The 20493-nt window shown below is 39.9% G+C and overlaps 1 protein-coding gene across 2 annotated transcripts in view; it reads right to left on the bottom strand.

Annotated features, from left to right (window-relative positions):
• htr4 (5-hydroxytryptamine receptor 4) overlaps nt 1-20493 on the bottom strand; it is a 134776-nt gene that overhangs the window by 54771 nt on the left and 59512 nt on the right. For both annotated transcript variants that reach the window (XM_079352347.1, XM_079352348.1), the window contains exons 3-4: nt 16725-16838; nt 8573-8773 (exon numbers count right to left, since the gene is read on the bottom strand). In XM_079352347.1, coding sequence (XP_079208473.1) covers nt 8573-8773; nt 16725-16838 — 315 coding nt within the window. The remainder of the gene's footprint in view (nt 1-8572; nt 8774-16724; nt 16839-20493) is intronic.

Genomic DNA, 20493 nt, shown 5'->3' on the forward strand with positions numbered 1-20493 from the left:
GCATTCTCTTTGGGTCACGAGATATTTGAATTCAGTGACAGTGTTTGCAGCATTACAGACAGAATGAAAAAAAAAACACCGTTTGAGATGACAGTGTTTATACGCAGGTAAAACGTGCACAAAATATTTTGTTTTGGAGACTTCTTTTTTTTTTTTGCTTTTTTCTTCTAAATTCTTTTATTAATGAATCCAGACGTTTCTGACTGTTTCCTTCTGTGTTTACACTCTTTCACCTCCAGGGATTTGCTCAGCAGATGCTCCCTGTCATAGAAAAAAAACAGATGAAATGTATTATTTTCATTTTGCTATGATCTCATTGAAACTGTTTTTGTTTTTAAGGATGCTGGAAGCTACAACGAACATAAACAGGATTCTTTCAGAGCCCCTTTTCTCCTCCTGGAGACCAAATATGTTGGAATGGACCTTTCCTTCATTCTTGCAGTCAGTCTTCACCAGAAGTTCTGAAGCACTTTGCTATGAACCCTTTGCTAAAGGTTCATTTTGACAATATAATCAAATGAATTGGGCCTGTAGTGGCATTCCTTTAGAAAGTTTCCCTTTAAGTAGAAACAAATATTAAGATACTTTGCAACATTAGAGACAGAAACTCTTTAAAAAAGGAAACATTTTGTCACCTGTTTGAACAGTGTTAAGATCCTTTACATTTGTTCTTGCAGATATCTGGTTTGTTTGTCTGCATGTGCTTCTTTGAGTTTACTTTCTCCTCAGAGCACATATAGCAGCAAAGGTCAGATTTCTTTTCTCTATGAACCAGAGGCCATCAGCAGCCATAATGTAAAATGCCAAAAGCTTTCTGCAGGCCAACGCTTTGAACTGCAGTCCTGTTTGAACCTCAGCGTTGAAAAGAGAAAATAAACAGCATTTCTGACCATGCTTAATAACTTAATTCCTTATTCCACTTCTGCCTCAACCACTTAGCATTATATTGGTCACAAAGGTAAACTGGACTCCAAGCTGCTTTTAGGAGACATCCTCATTAAGATTAAAATATTTTCCAACGTTCCCACAGGGAGCTGACCAGCAGGATGATAAATCTGTTTCACTGATGTAAGCAGGGGTTCTCTGCCTTGATTTAGGGCATCTTGAGGGGATTAAGAAAAATAGAGAGAAAGCCTTTCTTTGTTCCTCACCATGAATCTTTCTTCCCATAAAAGTCAAACATTAAAATTTAAAGATTTCTTCAAGGTAAGGGCAAAGCGAGGGTCTTTTTTTTCTTGACCTCCTATTACATTTTGTGTTGCAGCCACAGCTCCTCTAACCTTGAAGAGGCAAATAAATGCAGACACTCCATTGGCAAATGAGTTGAAAACACTTTGAGGAAGCAGATGGAGCACAAAGTAAAGTTCCTAAAAGAGTCCCCTCATGCGGGAGATTCAGGGGAAATGCATTTAAAGTGTGCAACAACAAGTGGAACCCTCGAGGAACACCTCCATAAAGGTTTCATGAATACTGATGGTAGAGACTGTTTATTCAACATGCAATGCATGCATCATCAAGAGAAACTTCTTTCATTGAAAAGATGAGGAAAATTTAAATAAATACAGTCTATTATTTTCCACCAACGGCTGTGCACGGAATATCAGGTCAGCATCAGTCTACTCTGTGGAAGCTTCACACAGCTAGAGAAGTGTAAACACATTTGTATCTTACATATCACAAGAAAAATATATCAATCTATCAATAAGACAAACTCAAACGCATATCAATAGAAAGCCTCGTCCTTGTGTCACTTGACTCCTTAACAAGTTTCCTTGTGATGTGATGTCTACAACTTTCCCCGTCCAATGAGCACCTCACACTAACTCTAAATGTGTGCACACACTGCTTCATGCTTAACCTGTTGATTTCAATCACTGTTTTGTTTCAGTTTCCGTACGATCCGAACTGACTTTCATCCAGGCATCTGACGGTCTCTTTCTTCTTTCAAACATCTTCTTCATTTTTTTGTTCAATCCCCGTCTCTCGAGCCTCTCTCTTTTTTGATCTGAATCATATCATAGTGTTTCTCAAAACAGCTGCTGACAGAAACTGAAACTGCCTCATTGTCAAAGGAACCATCTGTAACATGGGAGTGTTTGTCAGCAAGTTGTCACTCGAAAAACCGTCAAAAATGGCAGAGTGGTTGGTGGTTTTACACTTTGTAATAAGATTGTTTTAATAGTGCAGTGCAGCTTGGTCCAGCTAGCAATAATAAATATGAAAGCAGCGATTAGACTCAAATTAAAACTCATACAAAGTGAACATTGATCTTAAAATGATGTTTGCTGAGGAACATTTCACATTTAATACATTTTAGACGTTGAAAAATCATTTACATGTTGTTAACTATCCAAGAAGGTTGCAGTTTGGTCGTGATCCGGCACCAAAACTAGATGATTATGTTTGGAAAACGATGGTGGTTCCAGTTGGTATGGGTCAAAGAATATCTTTCAAAACATACATAACAGAACCTAAAAAAGTCACCTTCTGAAAATATACAACAACACCGATTATTTGTTTAACCCCAAAGTCGTGAATAATAGTCCTGTGTTTGTTTGTCCTATCAGTCGCTTTCAATTATGACACCCAGTGGACTGTAGAGCTCTTCATAAAAAAGAAAAAACTGGGCACTGTCCAAATAAGCAATCAGGAAGAATAAAAATGACTTACTATGCTTTCAATATTCACAGAGCTAACTTGCACAACCATAATTGCATCTCAACATGGATATTGTTGACCCTGACTCTTGAACTGTCTGGAGTAATCAAGACCTGTTTCACTCCTTGTACCATCAAGGTGCTCTCCTTCCCCAAGGCACTTAACCCTTTATGTCCCTGCAGGGAAACTCAATTACTCTAATTAGTGTGTTTTACTCTGAGTCGGGTCTCCGGAGCAGAACTGCTTCCAGGTCTCTTTGACTTCCCCCAGCAGGGCTAACACCATGACCTTACACAAGGGTCCAACAAATTAACAGCGTGGATCCAGGTGAAAGCTCTTTTACCTCCTCATCACTGAAACTTTACAATTTGCAGAGTACTACAAGTCCATGAAACACAGCTCTACACTTAGCGATCTCTTTTTTCCTACCAGCGATCATTGATTCATTTTCTCTCAAAAAATGTCTTTAATGTAAAAACTGTTATCTCAGAGAATTTGCAAAGCTTCTAAAACCTAATATCAAACAGTCTTCAGGGCTTGACCTGAAAATATTCCTGTCAAACTCCAGTCAAACTTTTAATCATGCGTATCATAATGGGAAGCTTTGAGTTGACAGAAACCATTATATTCTCATTCCAGTTACTTTTAACTACTACTCTAACCTTACAGCAGTACTCTGTGCTGAAGCTAGAGCTGTGTGTGTTTCTTTCCCCCGGGTGTTACCACTAAGGTGACTCAGAGGTTGGCCTTCCCCTCAGGTTGGTGAAACTTGTTTGAGACAGAAAGGACAGATGTGCAGGAACTACTCAGAGGTGAAAAAAAAAAAAACCTGGACTCGTCTCCATGTTTTTCAAGAAAAAAGGCAGAAATCTGAACTTCAATTCGCAGAGGACAGTCTGCAAACTGAGGGATTTTCTTTATAAAACAAAATTCATGCAGTAAAGAAAAGTTGGTTTTTGCATATGCCAGGTAATGTCTTTAAGCTAATAAGGGCATGCCATATGGACATAAAGACTGCAATAAGACCTTGATGGTCAGAGAGACAACATGCTGCTCCTCAATGACAGAGGGGACAATAAGTTTGCTTGAGGCTGGCTCCAAGAGCCATGCAATCCGTTTGTGAATCAGACCCTCAGAAAGGTAGGCTTAAGGTAAAACGATGGGCAAAAAAACCCTTTGGGTAGCATACATGACTTTCTTTCTCTCACCTGACTATCCTTTACTCTTGTGTTTGTGTTTCTCTGTGATGAAAGCTTCGTTTAATCTTTGGTGCCTTTATTTATTTTTTTGCCCCCCAAAAAATGTGTTTTTGCATGTTTGTTGACATATTTAAATATCCAACAGAACACAAACATACACACACTTAATCTGGGCGTTGTGCCGTTCAGGGCTCCAGACTCCCTCTTGGTACGACTTTCTTGAGTGGCAGTTTCATTAATTCTCCGTCTCATCCTGCAGTTTTCCATGAGGACACCCTTACACTCCCTCTCTTTCTGTCAGTCTGTGTGGTGCTTTTAATACACACACAAACTTCATCTCTAATGGCCTGAAAACCTTTAATTACACTCTGACAGTTTACGAGTTATTTGATGCGTTAAAGTGAAACTCTTGAGACGGTGATAGCAGCTCATGCGAAATCGCAAGTCGATGATTTGGCAGCTTGGTACAGCCTAACTATTCATAAGATGATGTTATGATATTTCATTATTTGATGCATGTTTACTGAGAAAGCAGACCTGGAAAACGTTCCAGAGTTCCGAATCTGAATTGGTTTGCAAACAAGTATGTGACAGAAACAAGGATATCAACAACTTGGAGCCAGAGCCACGATGAATGGATTATAGGACTTGCTAATATTGCATTAATTGTTCAAAAAATAACACCTGCACTCTGCCTCCTTTTAGGACCCTATCCACAAAACAATTCAAAATATTTATATGCAGGCATTAACACACCCACAAAGTGCTACTGTTTCATGCAGATTGCTCATGTTTTGTGTATTAGAAGGAAGAAAAGCCATCCACACCTTAGCTATTCTGTGCAGAGCTGCACTCTAATCTGATGGAGCTGTTTTGCCCACATAAAGCGGATGAGCAAGGAGGAACGGGGAATCTTTGGTGTGACATGGAGAATTTTTATTAAACATAAATAAATAAGACGATCAACAAGGCCAGTAATAATGGAACGCTGAATGTTGCAGCAGGAGCCTTTTATAGTTAAAGCTCAACTAAATGAAGCATAATAAGAGTCTGAATATACTACACTTTCCCAATTTAGGAAGCAGCTTACAGAGGGTAAGGTCACTGGCATGTTCGACATAGTTCTTGAGAGAAATATTAAAAAGAACAACCAAAGAAGCGAGCGGAGGAATTAGATGAGGAACACAGGATATGTGATGCCATTCACTGGGGACAAGAGTGAATTTGGGGTAATGAAGGCTGAAAATGAAGCTCCAGGATGCAGAGACAGCTGTATGCATAGAAGCGTCTCCGGTCTGGTAATTGAGTGAGGAAACCATTTCCTCCTTAAGTGCTGCGAGCTTTGCATCTTTGATTGTCTAATTTGGAAGATGATCTTGTGTTTGAGTCTTCATTAAAAACACATATGTGTGAGATGAAGCTCACTTCTATGGTTGTGCAATTGAGCTTCACCATTGTTATAAATGCTTCAAGGTGAGATTGTAGAGGTCAACTGTGCATTCTTAAGGATTTTCCACATTTGTGTTAGCAGACAAATCCTGAAGACATGATCAACAACAATAATGAGACCTGAGCTCAATCAATATTCCCTCTGTATCCAGCCAAACTAGGTCCTGAGATTACATTCAGGGTGCAGAGTAACAATGTACTGATACATTTTTCATATACTCCAGCTCAAAATATTAGCTTTTTTAGGGCTTAACAGAAATCCAGCACATTTACAGCAAAATTCTTTGAGCACTTATCATCTTTGGAAGTGTAAAAACGGTGATAAGACTGTGACTTTTGCACACACTTCTTTTGATTTGAGCATTATGGATCAAAAGGAATCCAGCAGTCTGCATGATAAGCCTTACTTTGTCTGGTTCAGATATTCCTCCCGGCTGCAGCCTCAATGCACAACAGATACCCATAGAATGAGGTAAGCAACATAAAATAATCACAGCAACTTCCCAACAAGTTACGCGTTTGTTTACTGACCAAAAGTGAGAGACTCTATTTTTTACACAAACCCTAAAAACTAACCCTAAAAGCTGTGGAACAACTGTGAAACTTCTGCTCAAATAAACAAATATAAACAAAGTTTTTTTTTAGTACAATATTTGGAAATAATTTATAGCCATGATCTGTAAAAAAAAAACATATATTTGAGTCAAGATTTCTAGAAACACTGCAGTCCGACACATTTCACACATGAAATTGCTTAATTATTATCTTTTTTTGTGTGCCATATCAGATTGATTGTGTTGGGGTCTGGGTTTACAACATAGACTGTAAATATACATAAACTGAGGCTGAGCGACGTCACCCATCTGTTCCTGCAGGGGTTCCAGAGGATCACTGGCTGCCATGCTGGAAATCCTGCCTGACTTTCAGTCAACCTAACAACAGGCTTAGCGGTGGAGCTGAGACGGGTTTTAAGCCTCTTGACAAATCGTTACATTGCACTCACCTTTCAATCAGGTCAGCTACGTACATAACTATGGATAACATGTATCATTCAGTAAGGTCCTTTACCTGCTTTTTGCAAAGTGTCTCGAGATAACATCTGTTATAAATTGACACTATACAAATAAAGGTTGATAAAGATTGATTCATGAAATCAAAATGGATGCATAACTCCAAATAAATCACCCGTTGTATAGTGTTTCTCCAGATACACTTTATAAGGTTTTGGTTGATATTGATTTTTTGACAGTAATTAATAATTTTCTGAAAAAACAAAACAAAAAAAAATCAGTCATCATCAGTTGTAAGCCTGTAAAAACTTCAACCAATGTTTGCACTCGGTACACATTTTATAAAATAATGATGCCTCCCTGACTCCCTGCTCAATCTCACACTGAAAGCATGAGCTGAAATCCGCTTCTGGAACAATGTAAAGGCTGGTTCACACGGCAGGATTTTAAAATTGTCGGCCGATTTCCCAAACTTTAGAGACCACACACATGGCGATAAATAATCAGAGGTTTTACACTTTTGGTCGTACAGTGTGTGGTGTGCGGCCACACGGCAACATCAACACACCACACACCAACCGATTTCACTCGCGAACGTCCCCCGATCAGACGGGAAATCTCGCAAAATCTCTCCAGATCAAACGTGATTCCAGAGTCAACAAACGGACGAAGAGGATGTAACAGGGATCGTTTGTGCTGTTTTTATCCCGGTGTTTTCGCTACTACGTCACCTCGCTTTCTGATTGGCTATGCGTCACATTCAACAGGCTCGTGCTCGTTTTCTCCTCGGGGGACACCACACATGATGAGAGATCGGGCCAAAACAATCCAACATGTTGAATATCCCCGATTTGAGATCGGAGCGGTCCCGACATTCTTCCGACCAGACGAGAGCAGTCTGAACACACCACACACGGCAGGATGATCTTATAAGATTATCTTATGATGATCGGGGCGTCCTTAAGATTATCGGAAGGGGAGAATCGGGGCCAAAATCGGCGTAGTTATCCTGCCGTGTGAACCAGGCTTAAGTGAGGGGCGGGGCTTTTGAGGGGAGGGGGTGAGTGAATGAGGAGAACGGACAGAATGCTACTATCAAAATCATGCTAGTTTTTGAAGAATAGCTACCCTGCCTTTGGTAAAAGCTAAGCTGCATTCCAGCACAATGTGAATACAGTAATGAAATTACGTAAACAGGATATTTATGCATTTTAGGGAGCCTGAAGGAATAACTTTCACTGAGCCCTCTTGTAGTTTGAATTGTCTGTGTTGTTTACGTCTGCTGAAGAGCTGAGTTTTGTCAGGTGCTGTAAATGCCAAGTCTTTTCTTTTTTTGGTCCTCTGTGCTAAAACAAATTCCATCAGACTGGCTGCAGGAGCAATAATAAGAATTTATCCAGTCTGCTTTCTCACAGAATCGGTGCTATTGGTCTGGAAGAACTTTCCCTCGAGTTAATATCAGAGCTGTCAAAATGAAGGGCATCGCTTAAAAAAGAAGACGTCAGATCACACTCTGTCTTATAAGAGACTTTCACATCGGTGTTTTACCACAGGATCTATCTTTGTGTAGTGCTAATATGAAGAACGTGCTATTACAATTTAACAACTTGTTTTAACTTTTAATTTTTTGAGTTTGGCAAGTTTTGGGGCACATTTTCAGTCTTTTACACACAATTCAAGAAACAAATGTTCTAAGAGGGCACGAGTACAGTTGTCCCCTGCCTGTGAAATAGGCTTGCTTGCATATATTCTAGCTCCTCAACACTACTGAGGGACGCTTCATCTGCATTAAATAAGCCTGTGGTATGTCTGCTTCAGTCACCTCACCTATGACATCACTGTATCACACACTAACAGCCTGTACGTTTGTGTGTCAAGGCCTCACAGCTATCAGATGTTAGGCTGCATATAAACAGTATTTCACGTGAAAGAATTGGTTTCATCCAGCTGGATTATAAAATAAACATGACACCGGAAACACCTTTTATATAAGACAATCTTGCTGCATTTGATCATTGCAGTATTAGGTTTTGGATTCCAGAAGACACAATCCATTTTTATTTGACTACGGTGCACGATGTTGAAATCTTAACAAAAAAGGCTAAAAGTTTTCATATAGGAGGTTTTGGAGCATTGTACAGCAGACACAATATGATTAAATAGTTTTCCTGTCAACAAAATGTGTTTTTTTGTCACATATTTAAAAACACAACATTTGAGGTGTTTGAAGTATGCACATTTTTGAAAAAGTCTTACCTGTCCAAGGCGATGCAGCACAGGTGCAGGATGGACGCTGTTGTCAGCAGGACATCCAGTGACGTCCGAACCAGACAGAAGGTCTCCCCGTAGATCCAGTGCTGGTGGACCAGCTCGATGGCACCAAACGGCATCACCAGCACGGACACGAGCAGGTCGGCAAACGCCAGGGACACGATGAAGTAGTTGGTCTTGATTTTCCTGAAGGGGAAGATTTATTTTATACAGTATATGATTAAAAGGTTTCCATAGCATTACTGTTGTGCATGTTCACCTGTCTAATAATAAGAGAGAGCGTTACAAGATTGAAAGTTATTTTAAAATACATATTATAAAGGACAGCAGCTATATAAAACAACATATGCCAAAAGAAAAGGTTTTAATTAAGTTATTTTTGTCAATTCAAAGACCCATACTTGATGAACCAGCTCTGAACATGTCCTTGTAATTATGAAAACAAAACAAAAGAAAGCTGTATGTTTGTTTTCATTTAATTGCTGTTCTTTCAATATTGAATTATTTTAATGGGAAAACTAAATGGAGCTCTTTAACTTTTAAAATGAAAAAAGCATTATGTTGTGATAAGTATTACTTGTTTGCCGATCAGTTATTTATATCAAACAAATCATGTTTTTCTTTGAATATCCATTTTTAAATAGAATGAATGTTAAAATTCAAAACATTTTTGGCAGTTTCTGTTAGTTGAGCTTATTAGAAAAATGTAGAGGCTTTTAAGGTCAGGTATAACCTTTTTTTTTTTTTTTTTTACTATTGCAACAACTGTTGGTTTGCAGTGATAACTGGTCTCATGTGACAAATTGAGGGGCGTCAAAAACAGCTGTGTGGGGTTTCCTTGAAACCGCCTACCTTCTCTAGTCAAAACAAATACAACAGAGCATTCGAAACATAGGAGGAGGACGTACTTCATTCCAAATAACAACATAAAAAAAAAAAAAAAAAAATGATTTCAACAATAGATTTCCAGCGAACAAAAAAACAACAACAAAGAAATCAGAGAAAAGGGGAAGCATCCATCTTGTCTAAATTATGTTTGTACAGGAAGGGACACAGCGGTGCTAAGCTGTGAGAGTGGAGAAGGAGAGAAAAAAGTCCCCAAACTTTCCTCAAACACACAAACTTGAAATGAGATAAAACCTCAGAGAGACAAAGAGATTAAGGTAGATTCTCTCTTCAAATAGGTAAAACTCAGGAATACAGAAGAGCCTGGAGGACTGAATCCACATTGATTGATGTACCTAACAAACCGGCAGAATGCTCATCCCTTTCTGCTCCTTTCTCTGTAATTAAAGGTGATATTCTTTGTCGAAGACATACAGGCTGTTTCAGGTGAGGGTTGTAGTGATCCTACAAAGTATTGCATCGATTAACAAAATAACAGACAATACAATAAAAAAAGTTAGATTCTACCGTTTTACTGCATTCTTTGAACTTAGGGAGGCAAAGTTAAAAGACTGTTACCACACACCTATTTAGTCTTTCCCTTAGCCTTAATAATCCACATTGTAGTATCAATACAAGGTCTGTAGTATACTGCAGAGGTTTTTTTATGCATTAAGGAAGAAACAGGTTGCCAACACGACCTCTGTGAAATAACTGCTATATATCTATTTGAGCTCATCATGTATTCAATTCTATTAAAAAAACGTTATCTATGCCCGGGGCAATACAATTGACATTTTATTTCATTATTTTTTCGGATCAAAAAACTAAATATACAAAAAAATACTACTACATACTACTAAAATACTACTAAAAACACTATACTACAATAGTACTACTATACTACTAATACTATATCCATTGAATGAAAAATATTCTGCAGTATAGTCTTAGTGTTGAAGCGAGATTGTAATCACAGGTGCCGTGCGAATGAGTATTGTGTTTTTTTCAGGTCAAATCGATGAAGGCAGTGGGTGACTATGACGTGATTCTGACGGTGGTGAAAAATCGTCTTTCAGTCACACACAATCATTCATTCTTACAATCAGTCTGCAATCCCACTGTAAATTTCACACACACCAATCTGTGCAAGTTTAACACCATTAAATGACAAGCATGACATTTTCTGAAGTGTTTTGTGTTATAGTCTCAATAAATTAGCGAAGATTTTAATACAGTCACATTCATTAATAACAACACAAACTCAGCCGTCAGCGCCCCCATCAACTGTTTGTCAGCTCAAGTATTTTTGTTCAACATCGCACTTCTAATAAATCCTTTAAGAATAAAGAGATGTTCTAACGCACGCTGACATTTAAAGCTGTAGTTCATGTTGTTGTTTTACCAGCGTGAAGTCACCAGCTACTGAAAACAAGCTTAGCTCTGATATGAAGAAGCTTTCAGACACACACACACACACACACACACACACACACACACACACACAAACACACACACACTCTCTCGCTTTCTTTTTCTAAAATCACCTAATCAAAGAGACAATCAAATCCCTCCTTTGTTTATTTGAACATGTCGTGATGCCTCATCTTTATCTGAAGACGCAGACATGCAAATCAGAGCTTTTTAAAATGGACACTTTCACAGTAAAACAACTTAAAGTTTATAAGTTATTGAATCTTTACATTAATGTCACATTTGAAAAGTGCTACCAACTCGTACTGGATAATATATTTCCATGAGTATGTATAAATCACCACCCCAACTTGGAATAGGGGTTGTTGTACTTTTTTTTGCTATCGATTCCATTATAGAGACTTTCTAATGATACCAGTCTTCATCAGAACCACAAGAGAAATTAATTTTATTTATTATTCATCTGTAACAGCGATTTCATATCGATTGAAAAACAAACAAATGTATCCTCAACAATAGTTTTATTTAATTTTTTACCAAAACCTTTATTATTTGCCTACATTTAATCTAAGGCAAATAAGAAAATACAAATCCAGGTCTGCAGTAAAAGGTAGAGTGTTGAGATTTAGCAATATCTCCTCCTAAAAAGGTTGGTAATCCTTTGCAATCACAGGCGAACCAAAACATTAGTGAGACAGCTAATCAGAGAGGGAGTCGGTCAGTCAGCTGGCCTGTTCTCCAGTCTGTCGTCTATTAATAGCTCCAGTAAGAGCGGATGGCTGTGAGGGTTTTCCATCAGCCTGTCAGTAACCCAAACAGCCCCTAAAACCAGGCTGTTAGTGCTAGAAACAACCATCTGTCAGCTCCGCCCGCTGCATGTGGGGCAGGCTTAAATCAAGGTTGGCTCACGTGTGTTAATATACATCTGAAACATAAGCACCAGCAGATGTATATAACCAAGTACAAATAGATGTTCAAGCCTAAATTTACACATGTGCATTCACATCAGAGTCGGCTATAACTCAGCACAGTTTAGCAGCCATTAAAGTGTCCAGAGAGGTTGGCCTCATGTTAGGACAGAGTGACATATCGTGTTTAGCTGTAAGTGCAAAGAATAAATAAACGTTATTAAAAGGGATCGTGTAACAGAGAGGTTGGTGTAAAGTTCTGAAGCACGCGGCGTGTACTATGTAATATGGAAAGAACGGAAGTTAATAAAGAAGTATGACAAAACAACGACAAGGCGGGGAGGTGAGGCGGGAATGTGTTTGAAACTTTGCTCAATGTCACCGCCTCATTCAAGTAACAACTCCACTTTGAAGAAATACTATATTATATTTCACCAAATATTTCCAGAGTCATGCCTCTTTCTCTGCAACAACACTTTAATCCTCAGATTATGACGACATTTATAGCAACAGAAATGTGAAAATACAAAACTTCCTTAATTCCTTAAAAGCCAGTGTGTACACAGATGGAGCAATGAGTTTATTTTATTTTTTTTGTGTAGAAAAACAAGATTATCCCAACAACAATTTCCCATGGTCTAATTCAAGGGTTTATAGGTCTGTTCTTTGACAATCACTGTTTGTTTTTTTCCCATGGGACCATTAAAAGAGACAACAAAGATAGCTCAAAACAGCAGATGTTGAAGGAAGACACCAGTGCAGTAAATGCATCTTTTTGTTTGTTTGTTTATTTGTTACGATCCCCATTAGCTTAACCCGAGAGCTTGGCTTTTCTTCCTAATCAGCTTATCAACTTTCCAGATTTGTCTATATACTGTTAACTTTTTAACTTTATAACAGCAAAAACTACAGAGCTGTTTTTAACTCCAGAAATGAGTAAAATGAGAAATGAGTATTTGTAGTTATTGCATCTGTTGTGGTTATCAGTTAATAATCCATGTCTTGCCTCCTAAATAATAGTGAACCAAAGAGGGCTGGCATGGCCTCAGTGCTTATAGATCTGCCTACTGTCACATATAAACAGTGTGCAGACTGTGTGGCAGCATGCATCTGAGTCTAAGTGTGTGTGAGTGAGTGTGTGTGTGTTTGAGTGAGAGTGCGTGTGGGGGTTTTTTGGTCCACTAACTCCCACGACATGACACACTGGGAGAAACAAGAGGTGATTGGTTGCAGTGGTTGTGTTTGTGTGTGTGGTAGTTATTGATGAGGAGTTCAGCACCCTCTGCACCACCGTCTACTGGTGTCAGCTCCCTCGAGAAAACTCCGTTTGGTGTGCGTGTGTGTAAAATGCCTCTGGGTATGTCTTGCAGCTTACCTCTTTTGCAGGTATGCACATTTTTTAAGTTGTTTTCTAAAAGTTATATTTTAGGAATATTTGCCTGACTTGAATAGGACAGCTTAAGAGACAGGACATGTTGGGGGGAGAGAGTTGGGGATGTCCTGTTTGAACCGCTGGCCTTTCTGGCGCCTCCGTTGTTTATCTATTTTTTCAGGCTATTATTACATCTTTTAATACTGTTACAATAAAGTTCAAAGTTTGGCCCAACCTGCAAAGAACTGACCTCCTTCGCCAAATCATTGATGTCGAAATCTCCTGATGGCTTACTAGATGTAAGGCATTCAGCGTTCCTTGTAAGCAGTAAATGTAAAGAAAATATCTCGTCATTCATCCAAATTACTGTGCACTGTCGTTATCTTGTGGCTAATTAGTTGGAAAAATAGAGCTGTCAGAAAGCACACACTACTCACTATAAAGTGAACTTTAAATGGTCACCAACCCAGCAATGTATATAATTGCACACAGGACTTGACATTTCAAAACCCTGCGGGGCATTACTGGTGTAAGCAGCAAATATAGTTCATATTTGGTTCCATTTTAACCAAATTTTGGAGAAGGCAACCAGGAGATGAGACCCACCTGGGCCTGTTGTGCCTCATGCTTAAATTAGAGCGGCACTCAGTCTTTGAGAGCCCATGAGAGAGACACGTCTGACCGCACATCTGTGTTTTTTAGATTCTTTGTCTTTGGTCAGCAAATCCCCCCTCCAGCAGATCACACACCCTCACCTTACAGATTCTTTAAAAGTATGAGTTTGGTACGTTTTGATGATTTTACCTGGTAAATAAATTACTTTATTGATAAGTATACCCGTGTGTCTCCAATCTTTGTCAAAGTCTAAGTGTCTGGCTGTTATATCGTGCTGACAAGCTCACTCATTTCTTAGCAAGGCTCAGCAAATGCTGCTCACACAAAGTAGCTCGTGGGTAATGCATGCCACAAAATTCTGAGTAGTAACACGCGTTAGTTCAAGGATAAAACAGTATATTTAATATTCAAGGGACTTTGTATCTGTTTTGGTTCAGTTTTGTCCAACAATGATTTAGACAGCAATAAAAAATGAGGTTTCTATTGAACTTGAACAAAACTGACTGGCGTGAAAACTGTCAACAGGCAGACTGATGCTGTGAAATAACAAGCAGAATATTTGCTCGCTGTTTCGCCAACATTGAACCAATTTGCAGCAGGTTTGCTGCGACGTTCTCACTTTTTATTTTGGCACAAATACTGCCACCCATGGGACACTCCCACTGAGGAGGTTTGTCTGTTTGTGTTTGTGTCTCACAGTTTGCGTGCCTATACTCTGCATGTGCGTCCTTTTCACATTTGCTGGAATTGAATAGATGGATTTCTCCCTCTTTGTGTGTGTGGTTCTGTGTGTGTGTGCGCATGGGTATGTGTGTGTATTTCCCAGTGGACAGAGAGACAATGAGGCACGGAGAAACAAACATGATTTTGTCATCGTTCTCTCCTCAGGGAGGCGAGGAACCGCAGCGGTGACTTTGTCACTCATCAACGTTTTTAGTACACACAATCAGTTTATGCGCACACACACACATGCACACACACTGCATGTAGGTGATTATATAAAGAAATGAGACCTCACTTCAATTACTGTCATTCACACACACACACACACACACACACACACACACACACACACACACACACACACACACACACACACACACACACACACACACACACACACACACACACACACACACACACACACACACACACACACACACACACACACACACACACACACACACACACACACACACACACACACACACACACACACACACACACACACAAATACCTGTCTAGGAAAACTTTTTCTTTTTGTCCTCCAGCAAAACACAAGCATACACGTCAACACCCAGGAGAGGTCACCTTGAGCTCTCAGGTGTCACAAGATGGAAAAAGACAACGATACAAAGAGAGTGGGTCCGACAATCTACGAGACACTAGGTGACAGGGAAAGAGAGAAGGACAAGAGCGAGAGGCATGACACAGGGGAAGACGTAAAATAAAAGGTGTGGAGAAGAGGAAGAGCAGAAGAAGAATGAATCATCGCAGTGACAGCGTCTCCCAAAGCTCCAGCCGTCCTCACTTTGACCTGGCCGATCTGCCCGTGTGGCTGAACTGCTGCTGTTTCTCATCCAGCGTCAGAGAGCACAGAACTTTCTCTTCAGTGAGTCCATTTCTTTTGTGACATGTACTTCTCTTTAAACATCATTATTCACCTTATTTCTGGTGATGTGTTCAGCGTTTGGGGAATCCACTTCCAAAAGTCCCCATTTTAGAAACATTTGATGTATTACTTAACTGTGGTTTTCTCGCTCTACTTATTTTACAGTCGGCCCCTCTTGAAAAACCCTTACTATATTTGTCTCACTCTAACACGCTGATCCACACAAACACTCTGACTTCAGCATCAGCTTTACTTAACCTCAAACGTAGCCCAGTTTAAACCTTATTTATAATTTAGGTCAAACTTGTGTATTAGTGAAATTTTAATGGTTGCAAAAGAATAAATGATTTCTACGTGGGCATACGTTCCATGTTACACAGTAGCCATAAGAAGACCTTTCAAAAGACCCTGCTGGACCACCTGACCAGATCGCAGATACGCAAAGATTCTGTTTGTGGACTTCAGCTCAGCGTTAACCCCATCATCCTGAAAATCCTCCACCAAAAACTCACCAAACTTACAGTGCTACCTCCACCCTCACCCTCGGGAAGTTCTACCTGCCTCAGGAGCTACTAATCATGTTTCACACCGCCTTAGTCCAGTTTGTCCTTGGCCCGTCTATCTGTCTGTTCTAACTGTTTGGTGCAGATCTGCCAACAGGACAGTCACGGACTACAGCAGATAGTCAGTCTGCAGAGAAAATCATTAGGGCCCACTTGCCCTTCATCCAGGACTTCTATCATTCCAGGGTCAGAAAGCAGGCAGGTAACAGACTCCTGACACCCCAGACACAAACTGTTGAATCTCCTCCCCTCAGGTAGGCAATACAGAACACTGCACGCATGAACACCCCGACTAGAAACACTTTCTTTCCCCAGGCTTCCTCTCTGATGAACACTAAACAGTCACAGAGCATCAGACCTGTCACTGTGAATTAACCCTGTCACAGAACACCCACTGTGAATGTAAATGAGATTATTTAACCAATCAGTCATTTAATCTCATAAGTGTTGTTGTATATGTATGCAAACTGGCTTGACATAAATACTTAATTACATCATTTGTTATGCTGATTTCAAAATCTTATACACTGTTCATCACTGCACTATGATCTTATTCAGGCTTCATTGTTTGTTTGATTGTTTATTCTTAATATTTAATGTTGCACTTCTGAACATAGAGAGCACAGGTAACCAGACTGGCTGGGTGGAGATACATGAGGTAATTGGTGGCTTCGATTTATTTGAAATGTATGTATTGAAAGAGTAAAATAATAAGTATGTCAGGAAAACAGAGAGAGCGTAGTCTCACCTGAGTTGTCTGTCCTTGCAGACAGCCACCATGACCAGCAGGTTCCCCAGGACACTCATCAGCATGACCAGAGACAGGAAGCAGATTAGGGCTATCCGCTGTGGCATGCTGTCACTACGGAAACAGTAAAAAAAAAACAAAAAAAACAGACAGACAGAACAACACATTAGGTCAGATGCAGGGTGAAGTAAAACATAATAGATAATAAACCCCAGGCAACTTATGTTAAGAATCAATCCATCCTTTTGTGAGCCTTTTTCGTGAAGTGAGGCTCCATCAGAAGAAAGTAATTCTGTCTCTCTAATTGCTCAACTTTTCCAAATTGGGTTCGGGTAGGTAATGATGCAGTCATCGGTAAAAACTTTTAATGAGACTGAGCAGGTCATGGAGGGAAAGCTGGATGCATCTGCAATAAAGTCTCTATAGGTCATTTATCAGAAATCACACATACAATTACGCTTTTAACTTTCAATAGTTTGTTTACTGAATATGATAATCGAGTGATCATTTCCATATTAACTCTACATCCACAGTGACAGAATACAAACTTCGTAGCATTGGTTGTCTGAATGTTGCTATCATGAAAACATTCAGGTGTCATTAAGATTTATTTTTATCTCCTCCCTCTCCAAGGCAGCCTCTTTCATCAGAGCAATCAGCCGAGCACAAAACATTCATTTAATAAGCTGTGCAAAAAAAAAGATGCAGAACTTAAACTTTACACAACCAGATAATCATTTTTAAAATCTGTAAATGTCTGTTTTGATCAATTTTAAACCTCCTGAATAACAAACACTTTCAGGGTTTAACATTTAAAAATCCAAAGTAATTCAATGGGGGGGGGGGGGGGGGGGGGGGGTGCAGTCTATTGATGCTACAACTGCAAATCTGATAAGGGGTCAACACCACTGACTGCTTTTAAAAAAAAGGATATCATCTGAGTGTATTTTAGGTTTATGGTTTGACACATGTCCCATTTGAAACCATTAAGGAGCTGGAATTTATGACCTGTAGCCATTCAGCAGCGGGTGCTTTAAGTAGCCTAGCGTTACTCACAGCATGCCCAACTGCCAACTACACCCCCTAATTAAGCTTAAGTCTTTACATTAATATGATAGAAATGGATGATGAATTAGTCCCCTGAGTGTGTGACAAAGAGACATGGACATTTCTGACTATAGTCATTTTTAATTGAATTTGAATTTAATGTGCCTGTCCTTTTAATCCGGTGGTGTTGAGATATAGTTGAATATACACTGCTCAAAGAAATAAAGGTAACACTAAAATAACACATCCTAGATCTGAACAAGTGAAGTATTCTTATGAAATACTTTGTTCTTTACATAGCTCAATGTGCTGACAAACAAATCACACAAATAATGATCAATGGAAATCAAATTTATTAACCAATAGAGGTCTAGATTTGGAGTAACACTCAAAATTAAAGTGGAAAAACACACTGCAGGCAGATCCAACTTTCATGTAATGTCCTTAGAACAAGTCAAAATGAGGCTCAGTCGTGTGTGTGACCTCCACGTGCCTGTATGACCTCCCTACAATGCCTGGGCATGCTCCTGAGGAGGTGGCGGATGATCTCCTGAGGGATCTCCTCCCAGACCTGAACTAAAGCATCCGCCAACTCCTGGACAGTCTGTGGTGCGTTGTGTTGTTGGTAAATGCAGCGAGACATCATGTCCAAGATGTGCTCAACTCGATTCAGATCCAGGGAACGGGCGGGCCAGTACATAGCATCAATGTCTTCATCTTGCAGAGACTGCTGACACACTCCAGCCACATGAGGTCTTGCATTGTCTTGCATTAGGAGGAACCCAGGGCCAACCACACCAGCATATGGTCCCACACCATTACTGACCCGCCACCAAACCGGTCATTTTGGAGGATGTTGCAGTCTGTTTCTGTTTCTGACCGTTTGTGCAGACACATGCACATTTGTGGCCTGCTGGAGGTCATTTTGCAGGGGTCTGGCAGTGCCCCTCCTGTTCCTCCTTGCACAAAGGCGGAGGTAGCGGTCCTGCTGCTGGGTTGTTGCCCTCCAACAGCCTCCTCCACGTCTCCTGATGCACTGGCCTGTCTCCTGGTAGCACCTCCATGCTCTGGACACTACGCTGTCAGACACAGCAAACCTTCCTGCCACAGCTCGCATTGATGTGCCACATATTTCTGTCCTGTCATCTGCAATGGCTTTTGAACAAAACTTTCTTGCAGTGATTTTCAGAAAGTAGATCATTTTTCAAGGACTTCTTGATAGGACACCTCTTTGTTCAGTGTGCCGAACAATGCAAAGGTCATCGTTCCTCTTATTGAGGATTTAAAAAGAAAAGAGTGAACAAAGCAAGTGGTTTGCTAATTCAACCATTCACCACGCGGAGCACGAGATATATATTATGGCATGAATCTGCAGACTCTGCAGTTTCGATCCTCTACATATAACCTTGGCAAGGCCTCAACAAAACGTCTCAAGGAAGCAGCCAACATGAGTTATGAATCAAAGCTGTCAGAGTGAGTTTTTGTGGTTCAAAAGCACTCTGAAAGTGACTCGTTTAATCTGAGATTTGTTTGACATTGGTAGTGCATTACAGTAATCCCTCTGAGGCTTGTGGTCTCTCGTACCTGAAGGATTGACGGGGAGTGAGGAGCTACAGAGACACACTTTTTCTAACAGCAGGTGTGAGAATGTTTTCATCAAATCATTTCAACGTCCTGCACATCTCCATAAGATCAAAAGCACATTGGCAATTAATGTGCGGCTTATTTAATTTAATTTCTGTCCAAACTATCTGTAATATGCTAATACGAGGCTTTACTATGATTCACTTCTCAAATCAGGAGGTGTACACACGTTCCCTATCTGCCAAATTATTTTACTCACACCGTGCAAGGTTCAAAGGAAAAGTGATAGTGTGCAAATGAGGCTTGTTCTTTGATCAGTGGTGCCAACTTTCTAATCAGATCAAATGGGAACTCTGACAGCTTCTCACATAAGCATCCATAGCAAAGGTAGAAAGGCCTCAGAAGCATCCACTAATCTTCTTTCATGTCGAATTTGTCGGCTACAAAGTCTGCCCTTTCCCATGAACAAGATATTGATATGCACGTTACTGTTGTAACTCCCTTAAACAAAGCAGCAGCAGTGTTCCTCAGCATACAAATATCCTCATTGATACTACAGTGTCCCCTGCTTTTGGATCCGACAGTGCAAACAGAACGAGTATCTACTGTGTGTCTTTAAGTTCTGAAAACACTCGTTGACCATTAGTTGCCTGTCAGCTATAGTTTACAAAGATGCTGGAATATGCTTCCTGATTCTCGTAGAACAATTAAGCTCAGCATCCAGCTGTCCAGTGTCCAAAGGTTTTGTTAAAAAAGATTGATTACACTCGAAACGCTTTCTCAGCAACAACAACTGTTCTCTATTGATCCACATATCCACTTCAGGCATTTTCACATACACACTACTACTACGCATTTCAGGCAGGTGGCCCCTGAAATCTTCCTGCTTTAGCTGTTTGCACATGCACCTTACATTAATTGAAAGACTGGAAATTGAGGTGAAGTCTCAGAGACAAAAGGTGATATAAAAAGTATGCAGAAATGACGAATGTAGCGACAGAGTGCAGCACCATCATGATCAAAGTCCACTTCAGAAATCAATGGGCAGAAGACATTGTGAGTTCATCCATGTTTTCATACAGGTTTATAAGAGCATCTCACCCTGACTTAACAACAACAGAATTTACTCGGGAGGCTA

The sequence above is a fragment of the Symphodus melops genome (assembly GCF_947650265.1).
Source record: "Symphodus melops genome assembly, chromosome: 9".
NCBI lineage: Eukaryota > Metazoa > Chordata > Actinopteri > Labriformes > Labridae > Symphodus > Symphodus melops.